General features: G+C 45.5%; 3 protein-coding genes across 6 annotated transcripts; 2 read left to right on the top strand and 1 right to left on the bottom strand.

Moving 5' to 3' along the window:
* Nucleotides 1–716: 716 nt before the first annotated feature.
* Nucleotides 717–4896, bottom strand: wdr54 (WD repeat domain 54). 2 transcript variants are annotated; one of them, XM_021605300.2, is made up of 10 exons: nt 4827–4896; nt 3771–4063; nt 3560–3622; nt 3242–3308; nt 2973–3029; nt 2728–2855; nt 2429–2529; nt 2104–2266; nt 1783–1857; nt 717–1686 (listed from the first exon to the last, which is right to left on the bottom strand). In XM_021605300.2, exons 2-10 carry the CDS (start codon nt 3993–3995, stop codon nt 1555–1557), a joined length of 1011 nt encoding a protein of 336 aa, XP_021460975.1. In that variant the 5' UTR covers nt 3996–4063; nt 4827–4896; the 3' UTR covers nt 717–1554. The 2 variants fall into 2 exon arrangements, with proteins under 2 accessions (XP_021460975.1, XP_021460976.1); XM_021605301.2 differs by having other exon boundaries at nt 3771–4003; nt 4827–4876.
* A 9-nt stretch (nt 4897–4905) lies between these two features.
* Nucleotides 4906–10638, top strand: LOC110525291. The gene is made up of 4 exons (XM_021605299.2): nt 4906–5035; nt 6862–7114; nt 9043–9252; nt 9508–10638. The coding sequence occupies exons 2-4, from the start codon at nt 6875–6877 to the stop codon at nt 10363–10365; spliced, it is 1308 nt and encodes a 435-aa protein (XP_021460974.1). The 5' UTR covers nt 4906–5035; nt 6862–6874; the 3' UTR covers nt 10366–10638.
* A 148-nt stretch (nt 10639–10786) lies between these two features.
* On the top strand, nt 10787–18078 carry arsk (arylsulfatase family, member K). 3 transcript variants are annotated; one of them, XM_021605296.2, is made up of 8 exons: nt 10789–11096; nt 11525–11654; nt 11966–12125; nt 13022–13304; nt 13537–13708; nt 16392–16616; nt 16732–16947; nt 17343–18078. In XM_021605296.2, the coding sequence occupies exons 1-8, from the start codon at nt 10971–10973 to the stop codon at nt 17648–17650; spliced, it is 1620 nt and encodes a 539-aa protein (XP_021460971.2). In that variant the 5' UTR covers nt 10789–10970; the 3' UTR covers nt 17651–18078. The 3 variants fall into 3 exon arrangements, with proteins under 3 accessions (XP_021460972.2, XP_021460971.2, XP_036835323.1); XM_021605297.2 differs by lacking the exon at nt 16732–16947 and having other exon boundaries at nt 10787–11096; nt 17343–17698; XM_036979428.1 differs by lacking the exons at nt 10789–11096; nt 11525–11654 and adding an exon at nt 11663–11805 and having other exon boundaries at nt 17343–17698.
* The last annotated feature ends 831 nt before the right edge of the window (nt 18079–18909 follow it).

An 18909-nucleotide genomic window follows, 5' to 3' on the forward strand; every position in this document is an offset into this window, starting at 1 on the left:
TTATAGTCTATGGGAAACTGTAAATTATCTAATGATAGCAACATCATCTAAAAATCATTTTTTATCCAAAATCATTGAAATTAATGATCACAAACGTTTAAATAACAGTGGGTCTAGTTATATGTGATAACAATGTATAGTGAGCAGTGAAATAACTATTGGTTTCCATTTGTGGTGACTGCTGACTGACATTAGTCCAGGCTCTGTCGCCGTGACCGGGAGACCCATGGGGTGGCGCACAATTGGCCCAGCGTCGTCCGGGTTAGGGGAGAGCCGGGAAGTCCTTGTCCCATCACGTTGGCAGGTATGCCCTTGTCCCATCGCACTCTAGCGACTCCTGTGGCGGGTCGGCGCATTGGTGCGGCTGGCTTCCGGGTTAAGCGGGCATTGTCAAGAAGCAGTGCAGCTTGGCTGGACGCACAGCTCTCGACCTTTGCCTCTCCCGAGTCCGTACGTGAGTTGCAGCAATGGGACAAGACTGTAACTACCGATTGGATACCACAAAATTAGGTAGAAAAGGGCATAATAAAAAAAATAGTATAAATAAAAGAATTCCCACCAAGTGGGTTAACCCTATTGGCTCGATGAGTAGTGTTTGCCATTGCGCCAGCGACCCAGGTTCTCTTCCCTGCCCCGCCGTTCGCGACAATTTGCTACAAGCGCAGTTCGCTGCAAGCACACAACAATTAAGAAACACAAAGCACAAACAAATTAAAGACAGTTATCTACAATAAATATTTATTGTCAAGTTGATTCATAGTTACAGTACATTTATACAGTGATGCTGTACAATAATGATATTCATGACTTACTAAGTCAAAGGAATGTTACATTTCCAAGCTGAATGCTGAACGACCTACATTACCATACACACTGTAAATACTTGCAACAATGATATACTGAGACACCTGAGGACTTGTGCTGCTGTCAGCAACCCTACGTCGTTACAGGATAGCCTGCTCCCTTCATTTTAAATCTGTAAAACAGATTTATACACACTCATGTGTAGTTTCATGGTCCGTTACTCGCACACGCGCACACACACACACACACACACATACTCAACACAGAGGAAACGTGTCAGCATAGTATGTGATCAGTCAAAATATACAAGGTCACATCGCACTACAAATCATCTTTCTCCTCATATATTGTAAGATGCCTCACTTTTCCTGTCGCGCATTGATATGTAGGAAACTACTTGATAGAGACAACATTCTTCTATCTGACCTCTGGACCAAAGTTAATATCCATGGGAGATACGCTGTAGACATATATACTGTATCATGTCCTCTAGTTAGGTCATAGTACATGGAGATGGGGTCACAGCCCTCATTTGCTTCTGAGTTAACCTTCATAGGCTTTCCGTCTCTCTGTAGACCATTGATCTGGTGGAATTAGATGCTGCATGGTCTATCAGGCAGATGTTTCCTGCTGTAGGCTTCTCTTTTGTCACACACTCCCCAACAGAGATACTGCTGAGCTGACACACTCCATTCACATGTCAACCTCACACACACTCACACACATCTCCCGTGGTGCGTGCTACTGCTGTTAGACCTGTGTGTAGCGGATGATCTCACTCAGGTCGTAGCCCGTCACAGCGAAGGCGTAGCCGTCCCCGTCGCAGAACTTAGCCCCGCAGATCTGGGTGTCTGTCACACACTCGTTATACATGTGCACGATCTGGAGGGAGAGAGAGGGAGGGAGGCAGTCAATGTCTGTCTGTCTGTGTGTGCGTGGTGTCGTGAGGTCCCTCCCTGGTATGGTTTGAGAGGTTACCTCCACACTGTTAGTCTCTGGGGTCATGGTCAGATGCCACACTCTAACCAGAGAGTCCTCAGCAGCAGAAAGAAGCTTGGGGCACAAACACACAGACAGACAGAGACAGACAGACATGGAAAATTATCCATTAGCATCAGAATTCACTCCCTTGCATTAAGAGGTTTTGCCTTTCTACATGGATCTCTAGTAGCTTGCTTTAAAATCAGTTTGCATACAACTGGTGATAAACATAGTCCATTGTCTGGAGATAGATAGTCATATGGAAATTGCCAATCCCTCCCACTGCCCCATCCTGACAGCATCTGGTGTTGACCTCACCAGGCCAGAGAAGGGGGCGATGTCCAAGGAGTAGATCCAGCGTGCGTGGGCGTTGACCTCTGCGTGGACGATCCCTGTCACGGCCTCGTAGAGACGGATCTGCCCTGTGCCATAGCCTGCCACCACGGTTCCCTTCCACAGCTTCACTGAGGAGCAGCTCATACTGGTACAAGAAGAGGGCAGAGGTGTTGAGGTTAGTGGTGGCATTTCCACAGATGCCAGGCCAATGGCAAGAGGAACTCATAACTACAAGGCCTCTATGGCCTTATCTGAAGAAGGGAGTTCAAATGTGGTTAAAAGATCCTACTGTCAGTAACTCACTTACTCGAAACCAGGGATCTTGTTGAGCAGCTGGAAGTCCTCTCCTGACTTCCACACACAGAGATTGCCAGAGTCGTCAGCACTCACCATGTCTGCAATGCACTCCTGGGGGAGGGAGAGCATCAACGACAGGGTCAATATCTAAAGCTGTGATTGATGCATATTGACAGACAACTACACCTTCATCTGTCTGTCGGTTCTACATGGTTACGGTTATTATCGAACATAACACTTGGCCCCAGATGGATAATGCTTTTCCGAAATTAACAACAGACACATACACATGGTGTTTGTGCATAGTACCAGGCTACCGGAACATTCTGAGGCCAAATCCGTGATGGACTCCTTGTGCTCCTCCAGCACCTCTGAGAGGGTGATGTTACTGCCTTTAATGGGGACGTCAAACACCAGCATAGAGCCAGACGAGATGCCTGCAGAGAGAGAGAGAGATGAAATTGGCTGGGTTTTGGTCAACATCCTGTCAGGTCTGAAGTGATTGCAGGAGAGCGAGGGAGAGGCCTAGCTTGCCGTGCTCATTCTGTACTTACCCACACAGATGTATTTTTCCCGCACTGCTGCAATCCCTCGAGCAAACACTGCCTGGGCTGTGGGTACAGATCAGGATATATCATCAGCAGGGTCCTCTGAGCTCACACACTCAACCTACAGTACACCAAACTCCTCTCCATGGTAGACACCCCTCCATGGCAAAGACACCCATCCATGGTAAAGACACCCATCCATGGTAAAGACACCCATTGTGTGCACTGGTAAGGGTTAGAGGAGACTCAGTATTTGTATATGGGGCAGAAGTTACCTGTTTGGGTTTCAGGCGTGTCCAGTGCATGCCAGTATACCATTATGGATCCATCTGACTCATACATCTGGAACACAGACACACCTGTCAAGACCTGACCAACAGGCGGACACCATTGTACAAGGCCACACACATGTTACAGGAGGCTGCTGAGGGGAGGACGGCTCATAATAATGTCTGGAACGGAGCGAATGGAATGATATCAAACACATAGAAACCATGTGTTTGATACCATTCCACTCCAGCCATTAACACTAGCCATCCTTCCAAATTTAGTTAACACCAACCTCCTGTGACACACAAGCACAATCCACTCACCTGGATGCCTTTCTGAGAGGTGAGCACCAGGATGTCACGAGATGGAAGGACACACCAGGCTGCCTGAAAGGAGAGACAGCAAGTTTCCCCTTCAACAAAATATCAAATACTGCACCAACTCATGTCCATCTAACATGGACATTAAAGAAGGAAGTAGCATATAATTCATGATCCACTGACACCCTCTTGGTCAGCGCTAATAACAGTCTACCTGCATGATGAGGGAGGAGCTGGTAGCTACGTTGGCCTCTTTGGACTGCAGCTGGCGGTGGGAGTAGTTGAGTCCGTCCCAAGAAGCACTGACCATATTGACCATGTTGGCGTGTACCACTGTGAAATAGGTCAGGCTCCGCGGGGCTATGCGCAGCACGCTCAGGTTGTTGTATAGCGCAGACGCACTGCTTTTCATCTGAATGCTCTTCTCTTTGTGGTACATCTTTCAATCTTATCAATTCAATTGGGTAAAAAGGGAGAGTGCAAATAGTGTACTTAATGACGACAATTCTGGGGAACAATGAGAAATAAAGCTGGTTAGTATTGCAGTGTGTGCCAGTATGTCGCTGTGTCTCCGAGTTGGGTGAGATGTGGGAAAAGAGGTAGCGTAAAATATGTCATACCAAAACACACAATGGCAGCTACATAATGTTGCCCAACGTGAATATTATCATTCTCATTGAGCAAGTTCAGCGAACATGCTGACCTACTAGCCAGCTAACGTTAGTCATCCAAATTATTTTTGACCATGCCACACTGGGCCCTTGAATCAAGCTAGCTGTATAGCTAATCAGCTTGACATGCACTCCTATGAATTGGAAGACGTTAGAAGCCATCTAGTTATCAGTCTAGCCATTGCCGGCAAAGTTATCTAACGGATACGTTACATCAATTAGGAACTAAGTTAGTTAGCTAATGTAATGCAATTCAGCAAAATGTAGTTAGTTAGCTAATGTAATGCAATTCAGCAAAATGTAGTTAGTTAGATAATGTATTGCAATTCAGCAAACATAAATAGTTAGCTAAAGTCGCCTTTAAAAGTCTATTCATCTTTCTTACGCTAGCTAGCTAACGTTGGCTAGCTACTGCTAGCAAGCCTAAGCTTGGAGGCAAGTATTGTCGAACAGAATACCGTATTGTGAACTAACGTTAGATTCTATCATATATTCTGCTATTCGCTAGATAAATACAGTTAGCAATATTATATGTTACGTTATTCATTCATCAACAAGTGCTAAATAGATTGCATTTCATTTAGCGAGGAGGAGATTACCATTGCGCGTCCTTTGCAGCCATAGTGACAGCTCCACCTTTGCGTGAAACGTCATACGTTTTGTGTACACAAAAAAAGGTAGTGGCGTTTTCAGTTGCCAAGCAATCCTGTCTTTTTGGGTTGGAAAAAAGTAGGGCAACGAGAGAAGTGTTCTTATTCTTCTCCCATCAGATTGAAGACAAAGATTTTCAGCCTGCTCTTTGTTTAAGGTACCTAAATATTGTTATCTAGATTAGAAAGCAACCTTGTTATGTTTGTTGATGCATTGCTTCACTTGGCTAGGTTGTTCAATCACTGCAGGCAGCTTCAAAGATTTTTCACTTCTTGTCCAATACAAAGTGGTGGTTCAGAATTATTGTTATTGTTGCACTCAGCAGACAGTCTGGTGTGTTTCAAGAAAGTGATAACTCTCTCCAAATAGAAAACCCACCAAGAAGGCCTATTGTAACCTCATCCATAAAACATAAATGTACAAATTAATCTAGTACTTTTGAAGGGAGTGAGAGTAGAAAAGGACAAGATTCTGAACCAGAACGTTATTGCTTTGAATGGCTGCACATTTAATAGTATCCTACATCTTTTTTTCACTCACGCAATTCTTATCTAACCTCAGCAAAATAAGAAACGTCCCTTTTTCAGGACCGTGTCTTTCGAAGATAATTAGTAAAAATCTAAATAACTTCACAGATCTTCATTGTAAAGGGTTTAAACGTGGTTTCCCATGCTTGTTCAATGAACAATAAACAATTCATGAACATGCACCTGTGGAACGGTCTTTAAGACACTAACAGCTTACAGACGGTAGGTAATTAACGTCACAGTTTATGAAAACTTAGGACACTAAAGACTGACTACTGACTCTGAAAAACACCAAAAGAAAGATGCCCAGGGTCCCTGCTCATCTGTGTGAACGTGCCTTAGGCATGCTGCAAGGAGGCATGAGGACTGCAGATGTGGCCCGGGCAATAAATTGCAATGTCCGTACTGTGAGACGCCTAAGACAGCACTACAGGGAGACAGGACGAACAGCTGATCATTCTCGCAGTGGCAGACCATGTGTAACAACACCTGCACAGGATCGGTACATCTGAACATCACACCTGCGGGACAGGTACAGGATGGCAACAACAACTGCCCGAGTTACACCAGGAATGCACAATCCCTCCATCAGTGCTCAGATTGTCCGCAATAGGCTGAGAGAGGCTGGACTGAGGGCTTGTAGGCCTGTTGTAAGGCAGGTCCTGGCAAAAGGTGCTCTTCACTGACAAGTCTCGGTTTTGTCTCACCAGGGGTGATGGTCGGATTCGCGTTTATCGACGAAGGAATGAGCATTATACCGAGGCCTGTACTCAGGAGCGGGATCGATTTGGAGGTGGAGGGTCCGTCATGGTCTGGGGCGATGTGTCACAACATCATCGGACTGAGCGTGTTGTCATTGCAGGCAATCTCAACGCTGTGCGTTACAGGGAAGACATCCTCCTCCCTCATGTGGTACCCTTCCTACAAGTTCATCCTGACATGACCCTCCAGCATGACAATGCCACCAGCCATACTGCTCGTTCTGTGCGTGATTTCCTGCAAGACAGGAATGTCAGTGTTCTACCATGGCCAGCGAAGAGCCCGGATCTCAAACCCATTGAGCACCCTCTGGGACCTGTTGGATCGGAGGGTGAGGGCTAGGGCCATTCCCCCCAGAAATGTCAGAGAACTTGCAGGTGCCTTGGTGGAAGAGTGGGATAACATCTCACAGCAAGAACTGGCAAATCTGGTGCAGTCCATGAGGAGGAGATGCACTGCAGTACTTAATGCAGCTGGTGGCCACACCAGATACTGACTGTTACTTTAGATTTGGACCCTCCCTTTGTTCAGGGACCATTTCTGGTTAGTCACATGTCTGTGGAACTTGTTCAGTTCATGTCTCAGTTGTTGAATCTTGTTATTTTCATACAAATATTTACACATGTTAAGTTTGCTGAAAATAAACGCAGTTGACAGTAAGAGGACTTTTCTTTTTGTGGCTTATGTGCTTACTCAGGCTCCCGGCAAAGATGTCCCGCGCTGCATCAAAATCCCGTGCTGAGAAGGGGCGCACCAACTCTGCTCCTGCACCCCCCCCTCCTCCTTCCCAGAGTCCAGATGTGGTGGACATTGTCCCGGGCCGCCTGACAGAGTCTAACTGGGTGTCCATGCTAGTGCAGGAGGAAGGAGAGGAGGTGGTGGTGGAGGTCCTGTATGAATTCATGAACCATATCATGGAGAAATGTTACACTGTGTATCTCCAGAGACAGGTGAGGCCTTACGTTCACAGGTGGACACTACCTGTGTCAGACAGTAGTCGGATACATTCACTGTGCAGAGATGACATTCTGATTTTGTTTCAAACAAATATTAATAAATGTACTGTAGCCAATGAAGAATCCTTCAGTTTACGTGGCTTATCAGTTTAATGTGGGCAGTATACAGTGCATTCGGAAAATACTCAGACACCTTCCATTTGTCCACATTATGTTATGTTACAGCCTTATTCTAAAATGGATTAAAAAAAAAAAAATGTTCATCAATCTACACACCATACCCCATAATGATAAAGCGAAAACAGGTTTTTAGAAATGTTTACAAATGTATTAAAACAGATACCTTATTTATATAAGTATTCAGACCCTTTGCTATGCGACTCGAAATTGAGCTCAGGTGCATCCTGTTTCCATTGAGATGTTTCTATAACTTGACGGGAGTCCACCTGTGGTAAATGAAATTGTTTGGACATGATTTGGAAAGGCACACACCTGTCTATATAAGGTCCCACAGTTGACAGTGCATGTCAGAGCAAAAACCAAGCCATGAGGTCGAAGGAATAGTCCATAGAGCTCAGAGACAGGATTGTGTCGAGGCACAGATGTGGGGAAGGGTACCAAAAAATGTCTGCAGCATTTAAGGTCCCCAAGAACACAGTAGCCTCCATGATTCTTAAATGGAAGAAGTTTGGAACCACCAAGATTCTTCCTAGAAGAGTAATAGTAATCGCTGCTCAAGGTGCTTCAACAAAGTACTGAGTAAAGGGCTGCCCGGCCAAACTGAGCAATCAGAGGAGAAGGGCCTTGGTCAGGGAGGAGACCAAGAACCCGATTTCACTCTGACAGAGCCCCAGAGTTCCTCTGTGAAGATGGGAGAACCTTCCAGAAGGAAAACCAATACTGCAGCACTCCACCAATCAGGCTTTTATGGTAGAGTGGCCAGACGGAAGCCACTCCTCAGTAAAAGGCACATGACATCCCACTTGGGAAGACTCTCAGACCATGCGAAACAAGATTCTCTGGTCTGCTGAAACCAAGATTTAACTCTTTGGCCTGAATACCAAGCGTCACGTCTGGAAGAAACCTGGCATCATCCCTATGGTGAAGCATGGTGGTGGCAGCATCATGCTGTGGGGATGTTTTTCAGTGGCAGGGACTGGGAGACTAGTCAGGATCAAGGAAAATATGAAAGGCGCAAAGTACAGAGAGATCCTTGATGAAAACCTGCTCCAGAGCACTCAGGAACTCAGACTGGTGCAAAGGTTCACCTTCCAACAGGACAACAACCATAAGCACACAGCCAAGATAATGCAGGAGTGGCTTCAGGACAAGTCTCTGAATGGCCTTGAGTGGCCCAGCCAGAGTCCGGACTTGAACCTGATCGAACATCTCTGGAGAGACCTGAAAATAGCTGTGCAGCGACGCTCCCCATCCAACCTGACAGATCTTGAGAGGATCTGCAGAGAAGAATGGGAGAAACTCCCCAAATAAAAGTGTGCCAAGCTTGTAGCGTCATAGCCAAAAAGGCTGTAATCGCTGCTCAAGGTGCTTCAACAAAGTACTGAGTAAAGGGTCCGAATACTTATGTAAATGTGATATTTTTATTTTCTAAAAACCTGTTTTTGCTTTGTCATTATGGGGTATTGTGTGTAGTTTGATGAGGGCACAACACAATTTAATCCACTTTAAAATAGGCTGTAATGTAACAAAGTGTGGAAAATATCAAGGGGCCTGAATACTTTCCGAATGCACTGTGTATACGATTGATTTAATCAATTCACTTTACAATAAGTGCCTTCCTTTGCTCAGAGGATCAAATGCACTGTTTCAATCTGGCTGGTGACCAATTTCCCTTTGCTATCCTCTCACCAATAATGCTGCTAATTCTTTACTGGACTGACAATGAAATGTCTCCTCTCTAGCCAGAGTTATTCACAACGTCTTGGGCCCGAGATTCTTTGGTGCAGATTCTGGAGTGGCAGTTCCTGGTCCAGGATGAGGGGGAAGGACCAGACAGTGCCCCCTCCTGGGAAGAAGATTCAGAGCCCCTGCCGTCAACTACAGACTCCTGGGCACAAGGCTGTGTGCAGGTTCTGCAAGTCAAGCCAACAAAATACCCTTCTCCCCTACAGGTAGCTCTGAACAATACTCCATCGAGCTGCATTGTGTTTTCACTCTAACAAGTCTACCTGGAAATAAGCCAAAATGTCAAGGATATATCTAGCAGTAAATATGTAGTAGTAAAGGAAGTAGATAACTCCATGAAGTATATTGTTTGAAGCTAGTTGCTTGCTTACTGGTGAGTGGCCGGTGTAATGCTAATACCTGAAAGTGAATCATTTAATCATAATAATGTAATCTAACACATCTCTGGTGTTTTCCTCCAGAGGTCCACTCCGGTTGGTGAGGCGGCTGGACGGACAGGTCATAGGGCCAATCACAAGACTCACACAGTGAGCCAGCTTAGTTCCTCTCCCAAGCATTCCAGAAAAGACAGAAAAGCCAGAGAGCCACCAGGTTTTAGGGGTTTCAAACTATCCCCTGCTCCCCCACCCATAACTGAGGGAGGGACCTGGAGGCAGCATCACACATCACCCACCACTCCTACAGAGGACTACCTGCAGTCTCCAAGGCATTCTCTGAACAGCTCAGTGACTGAGGAAGAAGAGTATGTAGAGACATGCCCAAACATTTCTGTCCAAAGTGCTAAGCTCCACCCTCAGCGTGGAGGCTTCCCATCCTTGCGGAGACTGGATCTTGCCCGTCTTCCACGCCATCGTGTCTGGCCCCAATATGAAGTGCTGGATGCCAGTCCCTCAAAGCACCATCCATTGAGAACCCGAGGTCCACTGGCAGCAGGGCAGAATCTTGAGAAACAACACACCACACAGACAAAGGCAATGAAACCCTTGACCAACGACAAAGGCCCATCCATGGCCCAGAGGAGAAGTCCCCTGACTGGGGCAGTCTGTCTGACCATTAAAAAGAGGAGTATTCCGCATGGGGGCAACAGTGAGGGGATTGTACCCTTCTCTGGCACCCTGATGCTTGATAGCATGGAGCTGGCCCCTGGGGTCACTCTCAAAGGCCCCCAGGGGACCCGTTTCAGCCCCCTCAAAGGATGCCCAGCCCAGCTAGAGCACAGCGCAGAGCTGAGGCCCATACGGAACAATCTGCCTGTGCCACTGTTTTCCCTGGAGCAGCTGATGTCCGGACCAGACCCTCAGGTCAACACACTGATTTGACACCAACTGGGCCATTACTCAAGAACTTTGGGAAGGTCAATTACTGAAGACAAAATAATGGGATCCATTTCATGACAATAACTTCAAGAATGAAAGAAATGTACAAATTGTTGAGATTAAATAACGTTAAAAAATATATATTTATTTTAAAATGTGTAATTTTCCAGTGATTTCTACATACAATGAAAGTAGACATTTGAGTTAACTTCACTATTCCCAACTAATCAGATATTTGATGCTCCATAGTGGAGCAGTAGGCCATATGTGGACTTTCAGACTGAGGCAGAAAGGCATTTTATTTCAATGCTATGAGTAAATTTAACAAGATGGCACGGTGTCATATTTATTGCTCGAATTGTCATAAATTGACAGTATTTTTTGCAAATCAAGTTTATATTCGTGTGCGCTCTTTGCTGCTAGAATCCTAGTACGGCAATGGCGACACCACGTGACTAATGCGGAACAACAACAAACGTAAAAATTGAATTTGTTGCAGTCAAGAAGCCCTTGTTGGACGACAGTCACTTCCCTGAATAAATGCCTCTCGTCAGCACCAAGTCAAGCAGCAGCAGTTAATGTCGTAATAATTATAATTTTTTATATTGATGTACGCGATGTATGGAACATGGTTAGTTCTCCTTATACTTTCCCAAACGCATGGACATTGTATGTGCCAAAATCATACCACAAACTTCAGACCCAACATTGTGATGGTGATGTCCGATGCATTTGTAAGTACTGCCACTTTGACATTTTGTAAATATTTTTGATTCGTTTTACACAACATTCTCATCAGATTTTGTGTGGATTATATTGAAATGTAACTTTCCTGATGATTGATAAGTTGTTTCCACCAGTGAGTTTTAACAAGATTTAAGCTTTCTGACAATATCAGATATGTCTATATCCTGAGAAATGTTTTTGTTACTTACAACCTCATGCTAATCGCATTAGCCTACGTTAGCTCAACCATCCCGTGGAGTTGTAATATCCCTAGTTAATTTATCACTGCTCTGATAAGGTTGGAGGGTGGTCATGGATCAGTTATTATCAATAGAGACATAGTAGATGCTCTGTTACTACCTCAAAGAAGGGAGAAAGAATTAGGAAGGATGTTTTTTTAAAGGTATTCAAACTCTTTATTTCCCTCTTGCTGAAGGATGGGCGGCTGACCTTTGACCCTGGGAGTAGGGTGGTCCAGTTACCATACTTAAACTATCTCCGGGAGCTAGGCACTGTCTTCATCAATGCCTACACCAATTCTCCAATCTGTTGCCCCTCAAGAGCAGGTAAGATGTTGGTGTGCATTTGTATGGAAGACCTCAAGGCAACAGCAGATCATTGGTCAATAATGTGGGCTATGTTACGATCCATTCACAACATACAGAACAAGAAGTTGAATTGCATAATGCTGGTGGATGACTCTGATTCCAATAGTTTGTGAGTAACAGACATGTTCAGTACAAAGGAATGGAATGTAACCAGCTCAAATTGTATTCAAACTCAAACAATACTACAACTGCATTTCAATCCAGTGGCCACCATAGGTCCATGGAAGGAAACATTTCACGGTCTGATTTATGTTGATTATTTTTCTCAGCTATGTGGAGTGGTCGCTTTGTCCATTTAACTGAGTCCTGGAATAATTATAAGTGCCTGGACCCCAATGCCACAACGTGGATGGACATGCTCCAACAGAATGGCTATAACACCTTGAGTGTTGGGAAGCTGGACTATACTTCAGGAAGTCACTCTGTCAGGTGGGTGGGCACTGCAGTGAGTCATGAATGTCAAACATACCCTCGTAAAACTGACTATCCTACCGATCCTTGACTTCGGCGATGTCTTTTACAAAATAACCTCCAAAATAGCGCTTCAGCAGGTATATTTCACTGGTCATCCCCAAAGCCAACACCTCCTTTGGCAGCCTTTCCTTCCAGTTCTCTGCTGCCAATGACTGGAACGAATTGCAAAAATCACTGAAGCTGGAGATTGGAGACAACTCCCTCACTAACTTTAAGCATTTCTGTCAAAGCAGTTTACTGTACCTGTACACAGCCCATCTGTAAATAGCCCACCCAACTACCTCATCCCCAGTATCTCTACTTGCACATCTATCACTCCAGTGTTAACGCTAAATTGTAGTTATTTTACCACTATGGCCTATTTATTGCCTTACCTCCTTAACCTTACTACATTTGCACACACTATACTTAGCTTTTTCTATTGTGTTATTGACTGTACATTTGTTTATCGCATGTGTAACTCTGTGTTGTTGTTTTTGTCGCAATGCTTTGCTTTATCTTGGCCAGGTCGCAGTTGTAAATTAGAACTTGTTCTCAACTGGCCTACCTGGTTAAATAAAGGTGAAATAAATTTAAATAAATAATAATAATTTATAACAGAACTGACAGCATCATTTTACAGGAAACCGTGAGCTCACTTAAAGTAGCCAATCTTGTAATGCTAAGAGATGCAGAGACTTTATGTGTAGATAGATAGGCTTGTGCATGGAAATGTTCTTTTCAGTCTCATTTTCCCCAAATGTGAACAGTCCCTTGATTTCTGACTCATGTCTTTATTTAGGCCTATGTTTTTTCCCTCGTGTCAAGTTTGGTGATGTCACATTTTTATGATGTGTGTATTTCCACTCCAGTAATCGTGTGGAGGCATGGACGCGAGATGTGCCTTTCCTTCTGCGGCAAGAGGGCCGGCCGGTGACAGACCTGGTTGGGGACGCGTCCACAACGAGAGTCATGACCAAGGACTGGAGAACCACGGACATTGCCACCCAGTGGATCCGCCACAAAGCTGCAGCTCTCTCCCAGCCTTTCGCCCTCTACCTGGGCCTGAACCTGCCACACCCCTATGTCACAGACTCCTTGGGGCCCAATGCTGGGGGGTCCACCTTCCGCACCTCTCCTTACTGGCTCGAAAAGGCACGTTCTCTTCAATAATTACTACTAGTTCCTATTTACAATTTTATAGCAGTCATGTGTCATGTTAGCAGTCTAGCTTTGTTTTAACTGTGCTAACCAAATGTTGATACATCTTCAGAAGCATTTGACTTTACTCTAGATTGTCAAACCATGTTGATTGATTCCCATCTGCAGTCTGCGCTTGTGTTCCATTTCGCAGCATGTGTAATAAGGAGCTGCTGTCCACACACAGGTGATGCCTGAATTCATCTCTATTCCAAAATGGCTGCCGTTGTCCGACATGCACCCTGTGGACTACTACTCCACCTTCACCAAGAACTGCAGTGGGAACTTCACAGAGCAGGAGGTCAGAAAGATACGGGCCTTCTACTACGCTATGTGTGCCGAAACAGATGCCATGCTGGGTTAGTGGTGACTTAATTGTTTGTGTCTGGAATTTCATTTGGCCAAATGTGTACATCCGTACAATGTTTTACAGTGTTGCAGAATGTGGTGTTCAGCAATGGACAGTTTAGCAGCTACTGGTGTTATACTGGTCTATTGCAGATGTATTGCTGTTGGTGGTAAAACATCTAGCCACATGCCAGCCAGGCAGCCACCAACCATAGGATGTTCTGCAACCTTGTGCAACTCAATCAGTTTTCATGCAAATCAAATCAAATGTTATTTGTCACATACACATGGTTAGCAGATGTTAATGCGAGTGTAGCGAAATGCTTGTGCTTCTAGTTCTGACAATGCAGTAATAACCAACGAGTAATCTAACCTAACAATTCCACAACTACTACCTTATACACACAAGTGTAAAGGGATAAAGAATATGTACATAAAGATATATGAATGAGTGATGGTACAGAACGGCATAGGCAAGATGCAGTAGATGGTATCGAGTACAGTATATACATATGAGATGAGTAATGTAGGGTATGTAAACAAAGTGGCATAGTTTAAAGTGGCTAGTGATACATGTACTACATAAAGATGCAGTAGATGATATAGAGTACAGTATATACATATACATATGAGATGAGTAATGTAGGGTATGTAAACATTATATTAAGTGGCATTGTTTAAAGTGGCTAGTGATACATTTTTTACATGTATGGCAGCAGCCACTCAATGTTAGTGGTGGCTGTTTAACAGTCTGATGGCCTTGAGATGGAAGCTGTTTTTCAGTGTCTCGGTCCCTGCTTTGATACACCTGTACTGACCTCGCCTTCTGGATGATAGCGGGGTGAACAGGCAGTGGCTCGGGTGGTTGTTGTCCTTGATGATCTTTATGGCCTTCCTGTGACATCGGGTGGTGTAGGTGTCCTGGAGGGCAGGTAGTTTGTCCCCGGTGATGCGTTGTGCAGACCTCACTACCCTCTGGAGCGCCTTACGGTTGTGGGCGGAGCAGTTGCCGTACCAGGCGGTGATACAGCCCGACAGGATGCTCTCGATTGTGCATCTGTAGAAGTTTGTGAGTGCTTTTGGTGACAAGCCGAATTTCGTCAGCCTCCTGAGTTTGAAGAGGCGCTGCTGCGCCTTCTTCACAACGCTGTATGTGTGGGTGGACCAATTCAGTTTGTCCGTGATGTGTACGCCGAGGAACTTAAAACTTACTAACCTCTCCACTACTGTCCCTTCAATGTGGATAGGGGGGTGCTCCCTCTGCTGTTTCCTGAAGTCCACAATCATCTCCTTTGTTTTGTTGACGTTGAGTGTGAGGTTATTTTCCTGACACCACACTCCGAGGGCCCTCACCTTCTCCCTGTAGGCCGTCTCATCGTTGGTAATCAAGCCTTCCACTGTAGTGTTGTCCGCAAACTTGATGATTGAGTTGGAGGCGTGCATGGCCACGCAGTCGTGGGTGAACAGGGAGTACAGGAGAGGGCTCAGAACGCACCCTTGTGGGGCCCCAGTGTTGAGGATCAGCGGGGTGGAAATGTTGTTACCTACCCTCACCACCTGGGGGCGGCCCGTCAGGTAGTCCAGTACCCAGTTGCACAGGGCGAGGTCGAGACCCAGGGTCTCAAGCTTGATGACGAGTTTGGAGGGCACTATGGTGCTAAATGCTGAGCTGTAGTCGATGAACAGCATTCTCACATAGGTATTCCTCTTGTCCAGATGGGTTAGGGTAGTGTGCAGTGTGGTTGCGATTGCGTCATCTGTGGACCTATTGGGGCGGTTAGCAAATTGGAGTGGGTCTAGGGTGTCAGGTAGGGTGGAGGTGATATGGTCCTTGACTCATCTCTCAAAGCACTTCATGATGACGGAAGTGAGTGCTACGGGGCGGTAGTCGTTTAGCTCAGTTACCTTCGCTTTCTTGGGAACAGGAACAATGGTGGCCCTCTTGAAGCATGTGGGAACAGCAGACTGGGATAAGGATTGATTGAATATGTCCGTAAACACACCAGCCATGCGGTCTGCACATGCTCTGAGGACACGGCTGGGGATGCCGTCTGGGCCTGCAGCCTTGTGAGGGTTTACACGTTTAAATGTTTTATTCACGTCGGCTGCAGTGAAGGAGAGTCTGCAGGTTTTGGTAGCGGGCCGTGTCAGTGGCACTGTATTGTCCTCAAAGCGGGCAAAAAAGTTATTTAGTCTGTCTGGGAGCAAGACATCCTGGTCCGCGACGGGGCTGGTTTTCTTTTTGTAATCCGTGATTGACTGTAGACCCTGCCACATACCTCTTGTGTCTTAGCCGTTGAATTGCGACTACTTTGTCTCTATACTGACGCTTAGCTTGTTTGATTGCCTTGCGGAGGGAATAGCTACACTGTTTGTATTCGGTCATGTATTCGGTCATACATTGATTAGGTCTAAAACATTCTTGGCAAAAAAAACTGTTTTCAAATGTAGTTTGGAAGTTGAATAAGTAGTCCCTTACATTACACACTTCTACTACCCCTTGAATGTAATCCCAACAGACACTCATTCTGTGGCGGTCCGTGCTATCTGGGATCCTTGCAATGTCCCTACTCCATTTGATGTTGATATTTTAAAATAGATAAAGTTAGGTAAGGGTTGAGGTTAGGGATGTTCGAAGGATCCCGGAGAGTACTAACCATTCTGTGGCTGCGCTACTCTCTGTGGTCCTTCTAGGCCAGGTGATCTCAGCTTTGCGAGACACAGACTTGCTGGACACCACAGTGCTGCTCTTCACGTCTGACCACGGCGACCTGGCCATGGAGCACCGACAGTTCTACAAGATGTCCATGTTTGAGGGCAGCTCCCATGTCCCCCTGCTCATCATGGGGCCTGGGGTGAAGTCTGGCCTGCGGCTGAGTCAGCCAGTGTCCTTGGTGGACATCTATCCCACTGTGCTGGGTAAGTACAGGAGTATATCCGGGTCAGAAGCACAGAGCTCGATGATGGAGGGATTCAAAGGGTTGTTACACATCCTGGTCAGTAAACTGGTTCCATTCCACATACATGTTTGCAGAGATGGCAGGCGTAGCAGTGCCAGGTGGCCTTAGTGGTCATTCACTCCTGCCTTTGCTGTCTCAGTCTGCTGCCCGGCCCGCACGGCCTCGCCCAGACTGGGTATTGAGTGAATACCACGGTTGCAATGCCAATGCCTCCACCTATATGTTGAGGGAGGGCCAGTGGAAGTACATTACCTACGCAGATGGTGTGAGTGTCCCCCCGCAGCTATTCGGTGAGTGTGTGTGTCCCGCACTGAAAGATTACTGGAGGAAAGAGGGTTTAGGGTTTGTTTTTATCCCTCACCATCACTTATCAGAATGTAAATTACACATGGTCCAATATCTAATCCTTTTATTTAGTGGATAAAGATGATTTGGAACAGTACCACTACTGTGTGTACTTGGTATGTGATTTTTAAGCATAGCCACATATCTTTTGGCATTATTTATCTGTCAACTGACTTCCCTAGTTAAATAAAGGTTAAATAAATATGTCATGTCATTCCCCACTAAAACTTTTGCCAGAATGTTCCCTCAGGTGCAGCCCTCCCTCAGCCGCAGGGTCTACGTAGATCAAATCTCTGCAACCTTTCCTCTTGTAACACTTAATGTCTCTCTCCCCTGACAGACCTAACGGTGGACAAAGAGGAGCTTCACAATGTGGCGTCCAAATTCCCTGATGTGTGTCGTCACCTGGACAAGCTGCTGCGCAGCGTAGTAGACTACCCCCAAGTCTCTCAGGCAATCTGTCTCTACAATAAGCAACAGTTTGCTGCATGGCGAAAGAGTCTTGGTGACAATTATACCCAAGTCATTGCAAACCTGCGTTGGCATCTGGACTGGCAAGAGGATGTGGAGAACAATGAGAAAGCCATCGATGAGTGGCTCATGACATCTGGGTTCTCTTCTGAAAAGCTCAAAGTATCTATGTTTTAACTGGCCTGCTGTATTAGAAAAGCACAAAAATAAAGATGTCATGCCAAACACGACTACCAATAACTGCACAATCCACAACTGGTGCTGCAAACTGAAATGATAATTCTGGTCAAAATGTGAGAACACACACCCCTGTAGTTAAAGGGTAATTATAATTCACTTGTTTCTTTGTTTATTTACTCTAGTAAGATTGTGGGCGGCAGGTATAGTAGTGTTAGGCTAGGAACCGAAAGGTCGCTGGTTTGAATACCCGAGGTGACGTGGTTACAAATCTTAAGATATGCCCTTAAGCAAGATACTAAACTTATGTCAGTGCTCCAGTGGCACGATACTACTACGGATGACCCTGTAAAACAATCCATTTCACTGCACCTATCCGGGGAGTATGTGACAATGAAACATAAAATAAATATATTGTATGTCTGGTATAGTTTATTGTTCTGTATTATATTAACTTCTGGTCCTGGAGAGTTGTTGGCTTTTGTTCCAGCCCAGCAGTAAAGCTCTTGTAAATATTGGGTCGCATCAACCAAAGATTATGGATATACTGACAAAATACGTTTCTCCGCCCTAACAATGGGAGTCGTTGTCCACACAGGCAAGGCGGGCTGTCTAGCTCCCGCCTATCCTTTCTTTGGATTGGATACATCTTGCTATTGTAATCCCTTTTTGAATATTCGATGAGGGTTATTGACATCAAATTCCTATGTTCAATGGAGAGAGATGCTATGCCACTAGCCTCATGACATAAATATACATCGCCATCTGATCTTCAAAAGGTTCTACAGCTGCACCATGGAGAGCATCTCCAATGGATCACTGCCTGGTATGGCAACTGCTCGGCCTCTGACCGCAAGGCATTACAGAGGGTAGTGCGTACAGCCCAGTACATCACCGGGGCCAAGTTTCCTGCCAACCAGGACCTCTATACCAGGCGGTGTCTGAGGAAAGCCCTAAAAAATGTAAGACTCCAGCCACCCTAGTCATAGACTGTTCTCTCTGCTAACGCACGCAAGCGGTACCGGAGCGCCAAGTCTGGGTCCAAGAGGCTTCTAAACAGCTTCTACCCCCAAGCCACAAGACTCTGTACCGGTACCCCCTGTATATAGCCTCGCTATTGTTATTTTACTGTTGCTCTTTAATTATTTCTTATTTTTGTAGATATTTTTCTTAACTGCATTGTTGGTTGAGGGCTTGTAAGTAAGCATTTCACCTGTTGTATTCGGCGCATGTGACAAATACTATTTGATCTAGAGACA

Source organism: Oncorhynchus mykiss, chromosome 6 (genome assembly GCF_013265735.2).
Source record: "Oncorhynchus mykiss isolate Arlee chromosome 6, USDA_OmykA_1.1, whole genome shotgun sequence".
Classification (NCBI taxonomy): Eukaryota; Metazoa; Chordata; class Actinopteri; order Salmoniformes; family Salmonidae; genus Oncorhynchus; species Oncorhynchus mykiss.

Bases quoted from the DNA above. Each gene is read 5' to 3' on its own strand.
- wdr54 (XM_021605300.2), bottom strand. From the start codon at position 3,995: ATGTACCACAAAGAGAAGAGCATTCAGATGAAAAGCAGTGCGTCTGCG. The intron at 2,856-2,972 runs GTAAGTACAGAA...CTCTCTCTGCAG, and splicing joins GGAAAAATACATCTGTGTGG to GCATCTCGTCTGGCTCTATG. The intron at 2,267-2,428 runs GTAAGTGAGTTA...TTCTTGTACCAG, and splicing joins AACAAGATCCCTGGTTTCGA to TATGAGCTGCTCCTCAGTGA.
- arsk (XM_021605296.2), top strand. From the start codon at position 10,971: ATGTACGCGATGTATGGAACATGGTTAGTTCTCCTTATACTTTCCCAA. The intron at 11,097-11,524 runs GTAAGTACTGCC...CTCTTGCTGAAG, and splicing joins TGGTGATGTCCGATGCATTT to GATGGGCGGCTGACCTTTGA. The intron at 12,126-13,021 runs GTGGGTGGGCAC...TTTCCACTCCAG, and splicing joins TCAGGAAGTCACTCTGTCAG to TAATCGTGTGGAGGCATGGA.
- LOC110525291 (XM_021605299.2), top strand. From the start codon at position 6,875: ATGTCCCGCGCTGCATCAAAATCCCGTGCTGAGAAGGGGCGCACCAAC. The intron at 7,115-9,042 runs GTGAGGCCTTAC...TCTCCTCTCTAG, and splicing joins CTGTGTATCTCCAGAGACAG to CCAGAGTTATTCACAACGTC. The intron at 9,253-9,507 runs GTAGCTCTGAAC...GTTTTCCTCCAG, and splicing joins AATACCCTTCTCCCCTACAG to AGGTCCACTCCGGTTGGTGA.